We start from the raw sequence: 21,064 nt of genomic DNA on the forward strand, positions 1-21,064 counted from the left end.
TGCCTAATTAAAACCCCACGTCTATAAAGCACTTAAGGGGGTTATATTTCATCCTTAACATGCTCAAACACTATCTCTCTTAAATTCTCTTAATCAGCCATACTTAGGGTTTCCAAGAAGTGGATCATCCAAGGGTTCAAGGGTTGAGTTCTTTTTGTAAAACTTGGTATTTCAGGATATTAGTTTTCCCTCATTGTTAATTTGTTAAAAACATATGTTTTAAAGTATTAATAATGAGATATTTATGTTGGTTTAAAATCATTGTTGAATAATATTTTCCCATGGTTTTTATATGATTATTAATGCTTTAATTATGATTTTGGACTATAGGTGCATGGGTATGGTGAATGAACTAGAGAATTGTGATTTTTCTCAAACTTGTGACTTTTGAAGTGGTTATGACCCTCACTCCATATTGTGAAATTGGTTTTTAGTTATGAGAAATATAGGAATTGAATTATCCTTGAACTATCGCATTATGATTTTGAATTGAATCAAGGGGGTTGTGACTTCCCTCAAGTGATGTAATTGTTTTTGCATGTTGTGGTTACCTTTGAAGTGTAGTTGGTATGACGATACCAACAATGTATGCCTTAATGTGAAGTATGGTTCTATCACGACCCGAGACTACCCCCTAGTCGTAATACGGTGCTTGGGACCACAAGTGATCCCAAGTTAACCCATGGCCTGACATACTGTTAAGCAACTGAATATTAATATATTAAATAGTTGTTCTGCTATGCGAAAATATAATTATGATAAAATCTTAGAGAAATTATATTACTGATACAATTTACAATCTGATAAAACTGAAGAAAGAACTGAAATTACATGACTGACTCTAACTGACAATTATGAAGCCTCGACTATATTGACTATAGATAGCTGGAACATGCCTCCAACTACCACTAATCAATACAAATGAATAATAAGGTAAAGTACATGAACAACATTTGACCGGAGTTCGTGAAATGGGAGAGCTCATCACCTGCTGCCTGGAAACTGCAACTGTCTGATCATGTTGTGTGGATTACAATTGGTACCTACATTATGAAAAAATGTAGCCACACAGACGTATATGTGGATCAGTACTTCTGGAATGTACCGAGTAAGCGAGAGTGAATGCAATAAGTAAAACTAATTTCATACGTAATCTTAAATCATACATGCTAAGTGTAAGTAGACTCACCAAAAGGCTGGAATAAATTGAAAGATGAAGTGTCTTAAAACATGTATAACAAATATAATCTGGTAAGCTGGTGAATCACTACACTTAGTTTCTTAAAACTTTACTTTTGCAGAACAAGTAGAACTGAAGCTGGAATATGGTAAAACATGAATACATGAACATACAAAACCAAACATACATGTACTGAGCTGATCTGATTACTTGAATAACTGATGCTTGGGTAATAGAGTGATTGAAATCTAATAAAGGGGATAACTAGCGCCTATATACTGAGTAGCGAATATATAAATACAGACTACTGATATCCAAACATTGAATAGCTGATGACTGAATGTTGATTATGTAACATTGAAATGAACTTAGTCTGAATAACTGGATGGGAACTGTGGTGTACTGTGCCTATGATATAAGGACTAACTGAACAACATGAGGTAACTGAGCATAAATTCATGAAAACTAAAATATCTGAGAATGTAAGACCAAACATATATACATTTCTAAAAAATAGTCTGCAAAATTGAAATATTGAAGTCTGATAACTGAATAACTGATGATCTATATGTTTTGGTCAAGCAAACCTGAATTGAATACTGCACTGAGACTATGGGAGGTATCATCTAACTAACATGTCCCAATCTAAGCTAATCGGGGTCTAACTTGTAACCCTAGTTGGAAGGGTGTCAGTACCATGCCACGAGTACTAATACTGGCTGCGTGGATCCACTAAAAAGTCACCCTCAACTGGAAGGTGCTCTGGTGAGATATGTGTCAACCCTCGAATGGCAGGTTGATATCTCAAACCTATGCTGGATACGTATTTCTGGAATGTAGGTATTTCTACTAAGAGTCACACCCTCTACTGGCAGGTGAGCCCCCATCCCTAGGTTTGCTCAGTGCTAAATCTTACTCCCAACTAAACTGACTCGAATTACTGAACTAAGCTAAACTTAACTGAACTGACCATATTAACTGACTAAATGGTAAAGCTTATGGTATGACTAAAATCATTCTGTAGGTACTGAAAACTAGGTAAATAACTAAATTTTGGGTATTAATAACCCCCAACACTGAATAAAAGTATCAATAAGGACATATATAGCTTTACAAATGATAATAGGGATCATTGTTCAAAATTCATCTCTTAGGCATTTCATCGAACACACGAGGGTCATGATTTAAAGCATGGGAATACTTAAAACATGTGATAATAACATAGTTGCGATATTAAAATCATGGATTAAGGAGTTAACATGTGAATAATCATCATCCAAACGTGTCAAGGGTGAATTGTAACGAAAGCACTTGGGAATCATGAACTTGAACATGGGAATGTCTTAAACACGGGAGCATAGCATGATTACATGACTAAAATCATGAATTGGGGGATTTACATGGAATTCACTTGAAATAGGACGGGTGTTTTATCAAAACATGTAAAGATCATAGCTTGAATCATAAGAATGTCTTGAACATGAGGGAACAATAGAGTTACATGGCAAAATTCATAACTTGGATATTCATCTTGAAATTAATTGAAAATGATATGGGAATTTCAACACTCAAACATTGTAACACCCCGTAGAATTCTCGACTTAATACCACTCTTAGAAGCATGTCTATAGGGCTTTTAGCCTGAAATTTCTTTCTATGTTAAAAAGACTTAGTTATATTTTGAGCCCTTAACTTTAATGATTTTTAAATTGACCTTTTTAACCTTGAGACATAGATTTTAAAGTTGATTTATGTTCAGGGGTGTAAAGGGATGTCTTGGGGGAGTTTCAAATTTTTCGGATAAGGTTTGGGATGTGTTTGGATTTCAAAAATAGAACGTCAATGCGATATAGTCACGTCGGCCAGGAATCGCTTCAGTGGGGATTGACGCATCGCATTTCGCGTCGAAAAAATCAACGCGACGCATCGCTTAACGCATCGGATGTCCAATTCGTCTTAATAATTTCTTGGTTCAGGAGGATAATTCGATCTTTTTCCCTTCTCTTATCTCAGCCATAACACGAAATTAAGTCGTGATTAGGGCATGTTATGCCAAAAGTTACTCAAATCCCCTCAAAACTAAATCCTAAATCCTCCCCCAAAGATCAAGAATCAATCTCTTAAGTTAAGATTTCCAAGAAACAAATTAAGATTCGGCTTCTATTCTTTGAACTAAGTAATCTAAGGTACGTGGGGTTGTCCTAAACTTCATGGGCATATTGAAATTGGTTTTAGTAATTTCAAAATTATGAAATCATATATTCATGAAGGGTTTTGAGAACTATTTTAAAAATATGCATTATGAATCCTTTTCAATGATATAATGTTTTAGTCAGAAGGCTTTCCCTTTGAAATTGATTTTTACTCATGTATATGTATGTATGTGTTTGAGTTTTAGAATTTGAATTGAGAGCATGAAAATTTATACTCCCTCTCTTGTTATAAAGCCTCTTGACTTCATATGTTACGAATTATTCAATTGTATATTGAGAAATATGTTACAAATGTCTTTACCATTGTTTAAGGCTTGATATTGGTTATGAACTGAAGAGAGGGTATTTCTTTTTAATATAAATAAAAAGGGATGATTTAGAGAGTTACATGCTTTGCTACAAAGTAATGGACCACCATATGTTTAAGGATTGAAAGAGAGAATCTCTGCATAAGTTTCATATATTTCGGTATACAAATCCTCCTGTATTGTTTGAATGTTTTGGTGATTTGGACATTGTTTTGAATGAAAGACCTGTAATGCGATAGTGTATGGCTGAGATGTATGACTTGCAAGTCTTGGTGTGACGATACCAAATAGAAGAGCGCCATAATAGAATTAAATTTCTTTTCAGATTTTGATTTCAAAAGATGCATGTCTAAAAGAGTTAAAAATGGGCTTAAAGAGAGTTAGGTGGTTACCTAAAAAAGGCATTTGAGTGTAAAGGCTCATTGCTGGAAACCGTGTTTTGTCGATATGGGTTTATGATGTTCCAAGATAGGGATTATAAATTGTCCTTATGTCTTGATGTGTTAGAGATAGAGACTCCAGCCTTTGCGACAAACTTGGGTTGGGGGCTTGGCCGTCAAGTTAAGGATGGATTTCGTATAGCCCATGGGATTGTAGAGTTGTAGGGTATACCACCTAGCTCAGAAGTAAGATAAAGAGTGATTCGTGGTTTCAAAGAAACGTTTCAAAGTCTTTTTAAGTATGCCCATATATTTTCATATATCATATGTAAAATGTTTTATGAATTGCTCTCACTTATGTTGTATAAAAGTATATTATTTTGGATTGCTTTGCGTACCAATACAATTGTATTGACCCCCTATATTTTAAGATATGAGGCTCAGTATTGGGGTCCCGCTAAGCAGTAGATCGGTTTGTTAGAAGTTTGTAGTTGGTGAGCCTCCCTCATTTCGGAAGGCCTCGTTATGGACATTGTCATTTTGTTTTAGTACATGGTCCGACTGGGGGCCTTGTCCCAGTTTTAGACAAAAGTTGTTTTCATATTGTTAGAGGTTTCGCACACTGGTGTCATGTGTTTTGAATATTTATGAACTTATATTCGCATTGTTTAGTTGAAGTAAAAGAATAACCATGTTTCCATTTTGTTATGTTTTTCGCATTTCTTTTCAGCATATGAATTGTGTATATGATTGCCTATTAGAGAAGGGCTCTCGAGCCTTCATAGTTTGGGTTACCCGTCATGGCCAGGTCCTTAGTTCGAGTTGTGAAAAACTTGGTATCAAAGCACGGTTCATGGTCCTAGGGTTTTTGCGAAATCACATTGGGTAGAGTCTTGTTTATGGGTGTGTAGCGCGCCATACTTATAAGCAGGAGGCTACAAGGAGTTTAGTAATGTATCTCTTCTTTTTATGATTTAGTTCATGCTATAGAGTCTCAATGTCCTCTAATCAATGATTTCCTATGTTTCAAAAAGTTACCATGCCTTCCCATAAATCCAACGAACAGAATGCCCAAGCTGAGAATGTTCGCTTACCTATGGGATGTGGACTCGTGATAGGGCTCGTACTCTAGAGTTTGTTGCTACTCCAGGAGTTTTTCTAATTTAGACTAATCCTCCTCGGGCTTCTCGATCTGGATCTAACCATACTCAGTCTTCCTAGAGGGAGGTCTCTAATGCTGAATTCTGATAATCAATGCATATAATAACTTAGTTAGTGGTTTCTCTGGCCCGTCGGTCTGGAGATGCAGGATCTATGTCTGGTTCATCTGATATCACATGGGTTGGTCAATTCATGAGACTACATCCACCCATGTTTACTAGCATGAAGGTTGAGAAAGACCCCCAAGGGTTCATTGATGAGATGGAGAAAATTTTTAGAGTTATGCATTCAAATGAAGATGAAGGGGTTAAGTTAGCGGCCTATCAGTTAAAGGATATGGCCAATCAGTGGTATAGTAAATGTGAGGATTCTAAAGGTAGAGATGCTAAGCCTTCGGTGTGGGGTGAGTTTGTGAAAACTTTCCTGGATTAATTCTTTCCCCAAGAATTGAGAGAGTCAAAGGCTGAAGAATTTATGAACTTAAAATAAGAAAAGATGAGTGTTAAGGAGTACACATTGAAGTTCAACCAATTGTCCGGGTATGCCCCAAAATTGGTGGGTAATATGAGAGCTCGCATGAGAAAGTTTGCTTTCAGTCTCTCGAATGATCTGGTGTTGGAGTGCAAGGGAGAAATGCTAAATAAAGATATGGATTTCTCCAGCTTGTCCATTCATATGCAATAGGTTGAAGAGTAGAATAAAAGGTTGGCTGAGGTAAGAGAAAGAGAAAGGCAATCTAAAAGGGTCAGGTCTGCAGACCAGAATAACCGTGATCACTAGGGTATTAACTGGGGTAATAAGTGGTCTAAGAAAATTTTTTGGATTAATGCTCACTCTTCAGCTAACGCCCCAACGCCTAATCGCCAGTTGATCGACGATTTTAGAACTTTCAGCCTAATAATAGATCGAGGGTGCAGGGTACTCAGTCTCAATACAGTGTAGCTTAGACGTATCAGCCATTTCCATGATATGGGAACTGAGGTAAGAGTCACCCAGAAAAGTGTCAGTTTGGCACGATGGTGTGCTACGCTGGCCATATTCAAAGACACTGTCCAACAGCTAGAGGTAATATTGGGGGTACTAAGTTTCAAGCTAATTCCACAGCACCACCACCACCACCCAAGGGTATTAGTTCAACTATCGAGGGCAGTCAAAACCGGTTATATGATTTATCTAACCGCCAGGATGCAGAGGCTTCGCCAGATGTTGTTACAGGTACATTACAAATTTTCTCCTGTGATGTGTATGTGTTACTTGATCCCGGGTCTACCTTGTCCTATGTGACCCCGTATGTGGTAGTTAGTTTTGGTTTTGAGCCTGAAAATATTCCAGAACCTTTCTTTATTTCCACTCCCGTCGATGACTCTATAGTGGCTAGGAGATATATAGAAATTGTGTGGTGTATGTCGGTCATCGTGATACTATGGAAGACCATATAGAGCTTGATATGATTGACTTTGATGCTCTTTTGGGAGTGGATTGGCTCCATTCGTGCTATGCCATATTGGACTGTAAAACTCGAAAAGTTATTTTTTCCATTCCAAATAAGCTGGTAATAGAATGGGCGGGGTATTCTTTAGCACCTAGGGGGAAGTTCTTATCTTATCTCAAAACCCGTAAACTTATATCTAAGGGCTATTTGTATCATCTTATTTGGGTCAAAGATTCCAATACTGAAAGTCCTCCTCTCCAGTCTGTCCCTATAGTTAATAAATTCCCAAAAGTTTTTCCTGATGATCTCCCGGGGATACCACCTGATAGGGAGATAGTTTTTGGTATTGACTTATTTTCGGACTCTCATCCTATTTCTATTTCGCCATACAGAATGACTCCTATAGAATTGAAAGAGTTGAAAGAACAGTTAAAAGAGCTTCTTGACAAGGGCTTTATCAACCCTAGCGTATCTCCCTAGGGTGCACCTATACTCTTCGTGTGTAAGAAAGATGACTCTCGCTGTATGTGTATAGACTACCATCAGCTTAATAAGGTTACTGTTAAAAATAAATACCCTCTTCCTAGAATCGATGATTTATTTGATCAATTCTAAAGTGCAAAATATTTCTCTAAGATAGACCTTCGTTTGGGGTATCATCAGTTAAAGGTTAGGGAGGCTTACATTCCTAAGACAACTTTTTGAACTCGATATAGCCATTATGAATTCTTAGTCATGTCCTTCAGACTGATTAATGCCCCTGCAACTTTTATGGACCTAATGAATAGGGTATTTCGCCAGTTTCTGGATCTGTTTGTTATAGTCTTTATGGACGATATCCTTGTTTACTCTAAGAGTGAGGAGGAGCATGCTAACCATCTCCGAATAATCCTCTAGACCCCCAAAGATCATGAGTTATATGCAAAGTTTTCCAAATATAAATTCTGGCTTAGTGTTATGACTTTTCTGGGGCATATTATTTCTAGTGAAGGGATTAAGGTTGACCCCCAAAAGGTTGAGGCAGTGAGAAAATGGCCCAGACCCACGACTCCAATCGATATTCGGAGCTTCTTTGGTTTGGCAGGGTATTACAAAAGTTTTGTAGAGAGTTTTTCCTCCATAGCTACTCCACTTACTAGATTGACTCAGAAGAAAGCAAAATTCTTATGGTCTGAGTCTTGTGAGAATAGTTTGATAAACTGAAACACAAATTGACTACCACACCAGTTTTGACCCTTCCTAAGGGTATAGAGGGTTTTGTTATGTACTGTGATGCGTCCTAGGTGGGACTTGGATATGTGGTTATGCAGCATGTAAGGTGGTGGCTTATGCATCTAGGCAGTTAAAGGGGTACAAAAAGAATTATCCCACATATGACTTAGAGTTAGCGGTTGTGGTGTTTGTACTTAAGATCTGGCGGCATTATGTTTATGGGGTGCATGTAGATATGTTCATTGATCACAAAAGTTTGCAGTATGTTTTCACGCAGAAAAACTGAATCTCAGGTAGAGACGGTGGTTGGAGTTGTTGAAAGATTATGACATAAGCTGCACTATCATCCGAGAAAGGCCAATGTGGTGGCCGACGCCCTCAGCAGGTTGTCAATGGGTAGTTTTTCTTATGTTGAGGAAGTAAAATGGAGATGGTGAAAGATATTCACCGACTTAAAAATCTAGGAGTTCGACTTCTGAATTTCAAAGATGGAGGAGTAATCGTTCATGAGATGGCTAAATCCTCCCTGTGTGCTGAAGTTAAATAGAAATAGGTCGAGGACCATATATTGATACAGATAAAGAAAGATATTGGTCAATTAAAGGTGATGGCGTTTGAAATTGAAGGTGATAGGATTTTGAGGTATTAGGGTAGGCTATGTGTGCCAAACATGGATGGATTGAGAGAGAGAATTCTTGACGAAGCTCACGCTTCAAGGTATGTTATTCACCCAGGCTCTACAAAAATATATCATGACCATAAGGTTATTTACTGGTGGAATAATATGAAAAGAGATGTTGCAAATTTTGTTTCTAAGTGTTTGAATTGTCAACAAGTCAAGGTAGAGCATTTGAGACCAGCTGGCACGTCCCAAGAGATAGCCTTGCCTATGTGGAAGTGGGAGATGATTAATATGGACTTCATTATGGGTCTTCCGAAGTCCCGAAACCAATATGACTCTATTTGGATAATTGTAGATCGGATGACCAAGTTCATTCATTTTCTTCTAGTATGGACGAATTATTTGGGGGATGACTATGCTAAGTTGTACATTCGAGAGATAGTCCATTTTCATGGTGCTCCTATATCTATTATATCTGATCAAGGTACGCAGTTCTCTTCTCAGTTTTGGCGATCTCTTCAAAGGGGTTTAGGCACCAAAGTGAACCTGAGTACCACTTTTCACCCTCAGACTGATGGACAAGCTGAATGCACCATTCATACCCTTGAGGATATGTTGAGGAACTGCGTAATTGATTTCAAAGGCAGTTGGGTGGATCATTTGCCATTGATAGAATTCACCTACAATAATAACTACCATTCCAGTATTCAAATGATTCATTTTGAGGCACTTTATGAGAGGAGATGTAGGTCACTAATTGGATAGTATGAAGTGGGTGAAACCCGATTGTTTGGGCATGACCTTGTTCATCAAGAAATGGAGAAGGTGAAGATCATTAAGGAGCAACTTAAGATAGCTCAAATTCTACAGAAGTCTTATGCCGACGTTATAAAGAGAGATTTAGAATTCGAGGTTGATGATTGGGTATTCCTAAAGGTCTCCCCTATGAAGGAAGTCATGTGATTTGGAAAGAAGGGAAAACTTAGTCCTCGTTATATAGGACCATATCAGATTATGAGAAGGATTGATGGGGTTGCTTATGAGTTAGAATTGCCCGCGAGTCTGGCTTCCATACATCCAGTATTCCATGTGTCCATGTTGAAAAAGTGCATTAGAGATCATTCCCTAGTGTTGCCTGTAGAGCAGATCAATGTGAAAGACTCCTTGTCATATGTAGAAGAATCCATTGCCATTTTGGATCGCCAAGTTCGGAAGCTGAGAAGTAAGGAGATAGTTTCGATTAAGGTGTTGTGGAAGAATCAAAAAGCTGAGGAAGCTACCTGGGAGTCAGAAGATGACATGCATACTAGATACCCAAACCTCTTTGAGACTGTGGATGACAACATAAAAGGTACAAATCATACACTACTATCTTTATCTTTTCTTTAGTGTGCTTGAAATCGTGCTTGTCTATATTTTGAGCCATCATTTGGGTATGAATGATCCTAAGAGGGGATAATGTAACACCCCATAGCATTGTCGACTTAATACCACTCTTAGAGCATGCCTAGAGGGATTTTATCCTGAAATTTCTCTAAGTGTTAAAAAGACTTAGTCATATTTTGAGCCCTTAACTTCAATGATTTTTAAATTGACCTTTCCGACCTCAAGACGTAGATTTTAAAGTTGATTCATGTTCAGGGGTGTAAAGGGGATGTCTAGAAGGAGTTTTGGATTTTTCGGATGAGGTTTGTGATGTGTTTGGATTTAAAAAATAGAACGTCAATGCGATATAGTTGCATCCCGCTAGGAATCGCGTCGGTGGGGACCGGTGTGGCACGTCGCATTTTGCATCAAAGAGACCGACGCAGTGCGTCGCTTAACGCATCAGTTTCTCAGTTCGTCTTAATAATTTTTGGGTCCAGGAGGATAATTTGATCTTTTTTCCTCATCTTATCTCAGCCATAACGCGAAATTATGTCGTGATTAGGGCATATTATGGCAAAAGTTACTCAAATTTCCTCAAAACTAAACTCTAACTCCTCCTCCAAGGATCAAGAATCAAGTTCTTAAGTCAAGATTTCCAAGAAACAAATCAAGATTCGGGTTCTATTCTTCTAACTAAGTAGCCTAAGGTACGTGGGGCTATCCTAAACTTTGTGGGCATATTGAAATTATTTTTAGTAAGTTTCGAAATTATGAAATCATATTTTCATAAAGCGTTTTGAGAACAATTTAAATAATATGCTTTATGAATCCTTTTCGATGATATAATGTTTTGGTCGGGAGGCTTTCCCCTTGAAATTGATTTTTACTCATGTATATTTATGTATGCATTTGACTTTTAGAATTTGAACTAAGAGCATGAAGATTTATACCCCCTCTCTTGTTATAATAAAAGCCTCTTGACTTTATATGTTATGAATCATTCAATTGCTTACAAATGTCTTTACCATTGTTTAAGGTTTGATATTGGTTATGAACCGAAGAGAGGGTGTTTCTTGTTAATACGAATGAAAAGGGATGATTTAGAGAGTTGCATGCTTTGCTATAAAGTAATGGACCACCATATGTTTAAGCATTGAAAAAGAGAATCTCTGGATAAGTTTCATGTATTTCGATATACAAATCCTCTTGTATTATTTGAATATTTTAGTGGTCTGGACATTGTTTTGAATTAAAGAACTGTAACATGATAATGTATGGCTGAGATGTATGACTTGCAAGTCTTGATATCACGATACCAAACAGAAGAGCGCCATAATAGAATCCGATATCTTTTCAGATTTCGATTTCAAAAGATGCATGTCTAAAAGAGTTAAAAATGGGCTTAAAGAGAGTTAAGTAGTTACCCAAAGAAGGCATTTGAGTGTAAGGGCTCCTTACTGGAACCTATGTTTTGCCGATACGGGTTTATGATGTCACAAGATAGGGATTATACGATGGCCTTGTGCCTATTGACGTATTAGAGATAAAGACTCCAGCCCTTGCAGCAAACTTGGGTTGGGGGTTTGGCCACCGAGTTAGGGAGGATTCCATATAGCCCGTGGGATTATAGAGTTGTAGGGTGTACCACCTAGCTCAGAAGTAAGTTAAATAGTGAGTCGTGGTTTCAAAGAAATGTTTCAAAGTCTTTTAAGTATGCCCATGTGTTTTCATACATGGTATGTAAAATATTTTATGACTTTCTCTCACTTATGTTGTATAAAAGTATATTGTTTTGGATTGCTTTGTGTACCAGTACAATTGTATTGACTCCCTATATTTCAGGATCTGAGGTTTAGTCCTGGGATCCCACTAAGCAGTAGATCGGTTTGTTAGAAGTTTGCAGTTGGTGAGCCTCCCTTATTTCAAAAGGCCTCGTTATGGACATTGTCGTTTTGTTTTAGTTCATGGTCCAACTGTGGGCCTTGTCCCAGTTTCAGACAAAAGCATTTTTCATATTGTTAGAGGTTTCGCAGACTGGTGTCATATGTTTTGAATATATATAAACTTATATTTGCATTGTTTAGTTGAAGTAAAAGAATGACCATGTTTTCGTTTTGTCATGTTTTTCGCATTTCCTTTCAATATATGAATTATGTATATGATTGGCTATTAGAGAAGGGCTCTCGGGTCTTCATGGTTTGGGATGCCCGTCATGGACAGGACCCCGATTCGGGTCATGACAAACATGATATGACTCATTCTACTTGAAAACACATGAAACCATAACTCATAATTGAATTTAGTAAGCGATTCATGGATATACTTCAACTTGAAACATGTAAAACTCATAAATTTAAATTCAAAAAGGTTTCTTGGGCTCCATGGGTGAAAGGGGACCCATGGATGAACTCCCACATACCTTAATAAATGATTTATTGAGGGTTTCTTGAACTTGAAATCTTGAATTCTTTGTGTTCTTGAGAGGAGAAACTTGAGCCTAGTTCATGGGGGAGAGGGGAGGGTTTTGTGAGAGTTGATTTGAAGAAGATGGGCAAATAATGCCCTTTTGAATGCTATAAATCGTCCTTTGGACGTTTGGGGTTGAGGGGAAAGGACCAAAGTTCCCCTTGACCCTTAAAGTGATAAAACAAAGGGGGAATAAGCTCTGCATCATGTTAGATATCGTGTTGAGAGAGTAACGCGTCGCGTCACATAACATATTGAGTGACCAGCGCACTGCGTCTAAATCGCGGACCCTTACTGCCTCTCACAAAAAATGCCATAACTTTTCGCTCAGGTATTGAACTAAGGCAAAATTGGTATAGTTGGAATGCTAATTCAATTACCTATAATTTGGTGGGTCTTGAGATGAAAAATTCTACGTACATTAAATTTTATACACGTTCAAAGTATACTCTTGTAGAATTGAATACCAAACTTTGGACGAATTAAAGACTCTTAGTTCAACCTTGTTCTAAGTGATTCCTATGAACATTTTTCACCTCAAAATCACTTCACACACTAGGATAAGGATCACGAAACATGTATTCAAAAGAAATTAATGGGATTAGAGCTAACCCACATAGGAACGACGCTTCAAAGTTTAGCCTAAAAATGTAGGGTGTTACAGGTGCAATGAATGAGAATGTGTGATAAATATTTTTAATTGGGCTTTAATGAGGGATGTGTAGCTGGTTCATGAAAGTGGTGGTCCTGAGGAACCCATGCTGAAAACCACTGTTGCCGATTTAGAGGTTCATATGACTGAGTAGTTTGAGTTCCTCTTATTAATATCATATGATTGGGAGGTTTGATTCCCCTACATCTTATTACTTGATCGAGTACCCTATAGTGTATATACCCTCTGGTTCGTGTGGCCACACGCACTGGGTCCCTACTAGCTGGGGGAGAGCTAGGCTCATATAGCCCGTGGGTGCCTTCATATGTTATGATAGTTGAGCTACACAATCCAGGTTAAAGTTTTGAAGCGCATGTTAAGACTTGTTCTCTATCTCTATATGTGATATATATAAATATTTATGGATTTGATTATGTGCATTGGTTTTGAATGATATTGAACTGTTGGTCATGGCATTATGTTATCCTTATCCCTGAGTTATATCCTAGTGTTCACCCCACTAACCATCTCCAAACACTATCTCCACGTGATACAGGGTCCAAAGGCAAATGTAATTTTCTTGCGCGGAGTTAGATGGATCGACTCGGTTCGTCAGTTCGTTGTTATGAAATGGTGAGCTTTCATTCTCCAGAAGGCTTAGGAATTTCATCTATTTCCACTCTTAGAATTGAGTTGATAGTTTTCTTTATCATTAACATTGTCGTTGTCATCTGTCAGAGTTGGGGACTTGTTCCGACCAAGAGTGGTTTTGTTTCTATGTTTAAAAGGTTTTGTTTGGATTATTGTGGCTATTGGGTGATGTTGATCGGTTGTTTATAGACATGTTTTGAATTTTCTTATGCTTGTTGCACACTATTTTGTTATATGTTCAAAATTCATCCGACATTAGGAAATGTTGTGTTTGGTTTGGTTTGGTTAGGTGCAGGGGGTGATCTCCAGTCCGAGTGAGACTTGAGATACCTATCATGGCCAGACCATGGTTCGGGCCATGACATTACCAAAAACTTAAAATGACCATACCAGGTTCGAAAATCAGTTTTAGGGATATCCACCTCCCTAATCTTCAACTGATGATAACCCGATCGAAGGTCAATCTTAGAAAAGAACTTAGCACCCTGGAGCTGATCAAAGAGGTCATCAATTCTCCCTAATCTTCAATTGATGCTAACCCGATCGAAGTTCAATCTTAGAAAAGAACTTAGCACCTTGGAGCTGATTAAAAAGCTCATCAATCCTCGAAAAAGGATACTTATTCTTCATGGCTTCCTTATTCAATTGGCGATAATCAATACACATCCTTCTTACGCATGAAAAGAACAAGAGCACCCCACAGAGACATACTAGGGCGGATAAAACCCCCTTCGGGTCCGACAATCAAGAAATGCATAGCGCGAATGCAACTAATTCATCCCCAAAATCACATCAAATTCTAACATGTCTAACTCTATCAGATCCACCAAGATATTCCTACCATAGACCGACATCACACAATCCCTATAGACCTTTTTAGCTACAATATAATCACCCACCGGGGTGGATACAAAAGAAATCCAAAATACACTCAGGGTTAAAACTAAAATGAATAGCCACATAAGGGGTCACATAAGAGAGGGTAGAATCGGGAACAAGTAGACGATATACATCACGAGAAAAAAGTTTAAGCGTACCAGTAACAACATCGGGGGATGTCTCATAATCCTGCGAGTGGCAAGAGCGTACAAATAGTTTTGACCAATGACGGAGCCAGAAGAAGAAGCAATAACTTTTGGTGCAGGAGTTGATGAAGTAGCAACATGAATCTTATTTGCCTTAGAAGCAACCTTAGAAGGACAATCTCTCTGCATATGAAAAATCTGACCACATTTAAAGCACTTGTTCCTCTCCTCTTCACAAACACCACGGTCTACCTGACCACAAAATCTACAAGGAGGATTCGATGGAGCTGACTGAGCCCCACTAACTTGAGGCTGGGCTCCTGGTGCTCTAAACCCACTATCATACTGAGAACAATGATCACTCGACGACTTTAGATAAGGAGCACTAGCCATAGAGTAGGAATCAGAATTGCCCCACTTCTTCTTAGACCATTTTCCACCGTCTCTATCACTTTGTTGCTTTCCTCAACCTTGATTCGAATATCGAAACCTCTTACCCTACCTTTCACTTATCTCTGCTTGATTCTTCTTCTCCTCTTCCACTTGTTGCATATTCACCACAAGTCTAGAGATGTCCATATCCTTGTTCAATAAGGTAGCCTTGCTCTCCAAGATCAACTGACGGGACAACCTAGAGGAAAACTTCCTCATTCTAGCCCTCATACTAGACACCAATTCTGGAGCATATTGCGACAATTGATGAAACTTCAAGGTGTATTCTTTCACTGTCATCTTGCCTTGCTTTAAATTCATGAAATCCTCACCCTTCACCTTCCTCAACTCCTGAGGAAAGAAGTGATCAAGAAAAGCACTAGATAAGTCATCCCATAAAGCTAACTCAACATTATCTCCCATAGACTATTCCCACTCTTCATACCATTGGTATGCTACATCCCTCAACTGATAAGCTGCGAACTCTACACCTTCCACATCATTAGCATGCATCACATAAAAGATCTTTTCCATCTCATCAATGAAACTTTGAGGATCTTCCTCAACTTTAAAGCGAGCGAAAATAGAAAGACTCAACCTCATAAATTGGCCAACTTTAGTAGCCTCAGGGGATGGAGCAGCAAAAGCAACACGCTCATTCTGGGAGGCCACCAACTGGATAAGCAAATAAATTAACTAGCGAAACTCAGTGTTAGACACACCAGCTTGTGGTGCCTGAAGAGGGATCGGGGGAACCAGTGGAGCTCCATCAGGGAAATTAAAAGCAATGACCCTAGATCGGGTCTGAACTCCTGGAGTAGGACAAGCTCCGTCCACATTATCCTCAGATGGGACAGAAGAGTTTCCACGGACATCAGATCTTTTGTGAGTCATTATCTAAAAAGCGAACATACGAGAATTAGAGGAGATTCAATACCTTAGACTCTATAGCCCGAAATAGAACAACAAGATAGGGAAACATTTCTAAATGCCTCATAGCCTCTCCCTTATATGTGTTGCACGTTACACACCCATAAACGAGACTCTACTTGATACGACTTAGTTGGACACCTAATTAACCCAAACCTAGGATCTGATACCATCTTTGTTAAGACTCGAACTAGGGCCTGGCCATGACGGGTATCTCAAGTTCATCGGAGATCGAAGACAACCCATTGGCACCTAACCAAACAATAAATATCCTCAATGGTCAGATCAATTTTGAACATATAACAAGATAGCATAAAATAAGATTTAAAGAATGAAGAGTATGACTATAACCGATAACCACCGACCGATAGAAAAAACCAAACAACATCACCCAAGTCCACAGTAATCCAGCAAAGTTTTCTAACAAAAGAATAAAAAATTAGTCTTGGTCGGGACATGTCCTAGATTCTTACAGATGACAATGACAATAATAATGTTAATGATAATGAAACTCTCAACTCCAGTCTATGTTAAGAACAGATGAAATGTCTAAGTCTTTCAGAGAATGAAAGCTCACCACTTCACCACAGTGAATTGACAAATTGAGTTGATCCACCTAACTCTTCACAGAAAAAGTAGACTTGCCTTCAGACCCTACATCTAGTGGGGATACAACGTCCAGAGATAGTTAGTGGTGTGAATACTAGCATGAAACTCAGGGATAAGGGAGTAAAATAATGCCATACTCAATACTTCAAAATCAGTCGAAATCCAATGCACATGATTTAATACAAATACATAAGTATACATTACGTGCTGGGATAGGGAACAAGGCCTAACATGTACTTCAAAACTTTTAGCCCAGATTGTGTAGCTCAACCATCATAACATAAGAAGGAACCCACGGGCTATATGGGCCCAATTATCCCCTAGCTGGTAGGACCCAGTGCGTGTGGTCGCACAAACCATAAGGTATACCTCTACACTATAGGGGACTCAAACTTCCCGCCATATCAAGGTGACACAAGCACCCAATCATGTAATATAGTATGGGGACTCGAACCTCCCAATCATATGATAATGATAAGGGGAACTCGAACCACCCGGTCATATAGACCCCCACTCGACAACCAAGGTTTCCAATAAAGATCCATCGGGACCTCTACTTTTACAACTAAACTACAAAACCCTCATTAAAGCCCAATTAAAATAATTATCACACATTCTCATTCATTGAACCAAGATACATATTTAGACATACATTATTGGTGTCGCCGTAGCAGCTATATTTGCAAGGTAACATCAATATGACAAATAATTTTCATCACTTAGAAGAACTCATAATCCCCTTTTGGTTCAGTTTATAATCGTTATGCTTCATTAACCTTTTCACATCAAGCAATAGTTCAAAAATCAATGTGCATATTTTATATATTCAAAACCAATTTCACAATAGGGGTTAAAGTCAGGTCATAACCACTTTAAAAGTTACAAGTTTAGGGAAATCACAATATCTTAGTTTATTGACCATTCTTATGCATCAATTGATTTTAAAACCACCATTAAAACATAACCCATGCAGGGACAAACATAAAACATCACACAAATAATAGTTATACAAAAATCTCCAATCCATGTTTTCAAAACCAACCTCAATATCATATGAGCAACAAATTAAAAATTATGCTTTTAGCAAATTAATAATTAGGGAAGAGTAATATACCTGAATTATCCAAGTTTATGTAGAGAAGTCAACCCTTGAGCCCTTAGATGACCTACTTCTTGGAAACCCTAAGTATGACTGCTTGGGAGAATTTAAGAGAGGTTTGGAATTATTTGAGTACTGATAAACCACCCATCCTAAGTGCTTTATGAATTAGAGTTTTTAATTAAGCCAGAAGGGAATTTTACAAAGTGCCCTCAATTTAAAAACTAAAATTTAGTCATTACTGACTATGGGTTACTATACGAATGTATAGACGCATAAAGACCTGTCACCACAAGTCGCAGCCTAGATAGTCTCCAAGTCACTCATAATCTGTTGACCCTACGACTCGAAAAATATGACTTGTAATGGGAACTTGCGACTCATAGGGTACAGTCGTAGTCAACCAACAACCATTTGGGGTATACACTGGACACCCTACGATTTGTACCCAATGACTCATAACGAGTCCTTACAACTCATAGTGAGCCACTCGTACTCAGAGCAGAATTTAGCCTCACACTTACTGATTTGGTTATGATTGGGTCTTTAGGACCCTTCAAGACTCCCAATGACTCGTTAGGGGAGTCGTAATCAGGACAGTGAGGATAAAATTTCAAAAATTTTCAAGGACCAAAAACTTTGGTCATTTACAGAGTAACATCAGCCAACTGCATAAGGATGTATTTTTGTGCCAAGGACATGCCAGAAATGTTCTTTGCCATGACAATTTCATGAGTTCCCTGTATAAGATTTCCTGGGAATTGTTTAACTCTACGGGTGCGTTTGACACGGAGTAAAATATCTTATTTATCCATGTTTATTTGGACAAATTCTTGGAAAACACTTTCTCTGGATAAGGTTCCTTAAAAATTAGAAAAATGACATTTTTAATTGAAACAGGAAAAATAACTTCTATAATTGACATTCTATGTTTTTTTAGGGAAAAGAATTAAATTTACCTCTCTATTTGGAAAATTGGTTAAATTACTCTTCATCATACTTTGGGTTCAAATTACCTCCATTGTCATACTTTGAAGTTAAATTTATCTTCAACTTTGTAAAATTGACTAAATATTGCCTTTCTTGGGGCTAAATTTATTCGCTATGTCATATTTTGCAATCAAATTTATTCTCGTTATTAAGAAGGTTTTCACATGTATTCTTTCTTTAATAGAAAAATCTAAATTAACGTTAAAAACCCTTTTTTTTTTTTGAAAAAAACACACTTTAGTCTAACTCGCCCGATCGATTTGAGCGAAAAAAAAGAAAAAAATAAATACCCCCCTCCTCAGTTTTGTTGGTTAAATTTTTTCAATGAGATTATGACACCATATTTATCAGTGTATAACTCATGAAAAATGGATATGCATCAATCTAAACACAAATAAATATACCTCTTCTTCAGTTCGTGGATCTGCATCAATGCAGAACTTATGAAAAATAACACTTAGAGGTCAAATTCAACAGAATAGGCACACTAGATATTTCTCTAAATAACTGAGTTAAGAGGTGTTCTTGTGTGCCAATCATGATATCTCTTCTTATGTCTTTATGTACAATTTGAATCTACATAAATTTTCATTATATCATTTGATCAGAAAACTTATCCACTGATTCTAAAATCTAGATGCATATAAAATTGAATACCAAATTTTGAAATTTGAACATAATTGAAATATGAGCAGAGTTTGTAATTGACATTTTCTTTAGTTCCATGCTTCTGCTTATCCCATTTCATTTTATTTTTTGTTCATTTGTAAACAACTTACTTGCACTGTACGTTGAAATAGAAGTATATTTATTCATTGTGAAAATGGACCAATAGAACCGAGGAAGAGGTATATTTATTTGTATATTTCTTATAGGTCGAATCGAGCGAGTTAGATTAGGGTGTGTATTTTTAAAAGATGAGTCATTTAACGCTGATTTGGGCTTTTCAGTTAAAAGAAGGCTACATGTACAAAATTTCTTAACAACGAGGGTAAATTTGACCCCTAAGTATGACACATTAAGGATAAATTTGGCCTGAAATATGATGAAGGTATATTTAGCCAATATTTCAAAGTAGAAGGGTAAATTTGACGCTAAATTATGACAGCGAGAGTAAATTTAACTCCAAAGTATGATGGAGGATATATTTAATAAATTTTCAAAGTAGAGAGATAAATTTGATCATTTTCCCCCTTTTTATATCCTCCCACACAATGCCCCCTTCTCCTACCTCTTGACCATTTCACCTGTGACCCTCGAGCCCCACGCCCTACCCCCTTGCACCTCTATAGCTTTTTGTGAGATTACATGTAAATGTTCATGAGATAATTATTTTTTTCTTATATATCAATCGCTAGATAATAAATAAGAAATAAAATATTTTCCTTCATACCAAAACACCCCAATAGCTAGTTAGGTAGTTAGAGCAACAGGAAAAATTTCTTTATCACGCGAATATAGCAAATTCCACATGCTCTTTGGATGATTGGTTGGGTTTCTTAACAAAGCTATTATTGGTAGGGGTGTCAAAATAAAACCAAATTGAGTTGACCCGCTCAACCCGCTCAACCTGCCCAAAACTTAATGGGTTGGGTCAAAATAATTTGCTATTGGATAAATCTCAACCTATTAAGTCCCAACCCATTTTCAAATTGGGTTCAAATGAGCCCAATCAAACTCTAACCCACACCCCTCCCTAAAAAATAATTTTTTTTTTTTTAAAAAAATGAATTTTAAAAAAATATTCTTGCCACACCCTCATTCCCCACCCACCCACCCAACTTTTCAAACTCATTCAAATTTATTTTCTTTGCAAGAGGTAAAAATTAATATGTTAATATTACTTAGACTAAACAGGTTAAATTAGACAGGTTAAATTGAGCGGGTCAAGACCCAATCCGATTTTTACCCATTTCAACCCAAAGCATTTCAACCCAAAGTGAATTTGAGCAGGTCATGATCAAACCCGATATCCAATTCAACCACAGGATATTGCATGCCATAGACCCAAATATGGGTGGCTTTAGATATTTGATCCCAATAAAAAATGTCTTTAAAAAATAACCTTCCTTACTTTTAAAGTATAGTACAAGTACCATTTTGCCCCTCTACACCTTAAATATATTTTTTTAAACTTTTCATACTTATTTGTCTCTCAAATTTTATTTTTTATTATTTTTACTTTTTATTTTTTCCTTAATTTTACTATTCTATTTTTTTTATTATTTTCACTTTTTTATTTTTTCCTTTAATTTTATTATTCTATTTTTTATTATTTTTACTTTTTATTTTTTTCTTTAATTTTATTTTCATGTTTTAATTCATTTGTCTGAA

General features: G+C 37.2%; 1 protein-coding gene across 4 annotated transcripts in view; it reads left to right on the plus strand.

The window, feature by feature from the left end:
• LOC107858632 (probable prolyl 4-hydroxylase 9) overlaps positions 1-13,850 on the plus strand; it is a 39,628-nt gene extending 25,778 nt beyond the window's left edge. For all 4 annotated transcript variants that reach the window (XR_007052007.1, XM_047406371.1, XM_016703368.2 and 1 more), the window contains one exon: positions 13,551-13,850. Coding sequence is in view for 3 of the 4 variants with exons in the window: in XM_047406371.1 (XP_047262327.1) it covers positions 13,551-13,631 (81 nt within the window). In the remaining variant the exon portion in view is untranslated. The remainder of the gene's footprint in view (positions 1-13,550) is intronic.
• The last annotated feature ends 7,214 nt before the right edge of the window (positions 13,851-21,064 follow it).

The sequence above is a fragment of the Capsicum annuum genome, chromosome 2, assembly GCF_002878395.1.
Source record: "Capsicum annuum cultivar UCD-10X-F1 chromosome 2, UCD10Xv1.1, whole genome shotgun sequence".
NCBI lineage: Eukaryota > Viridiplantae > Streptophyta > Magnoliopsida > Solanales > Solanaceae > Capsicum > Capsicum annuum.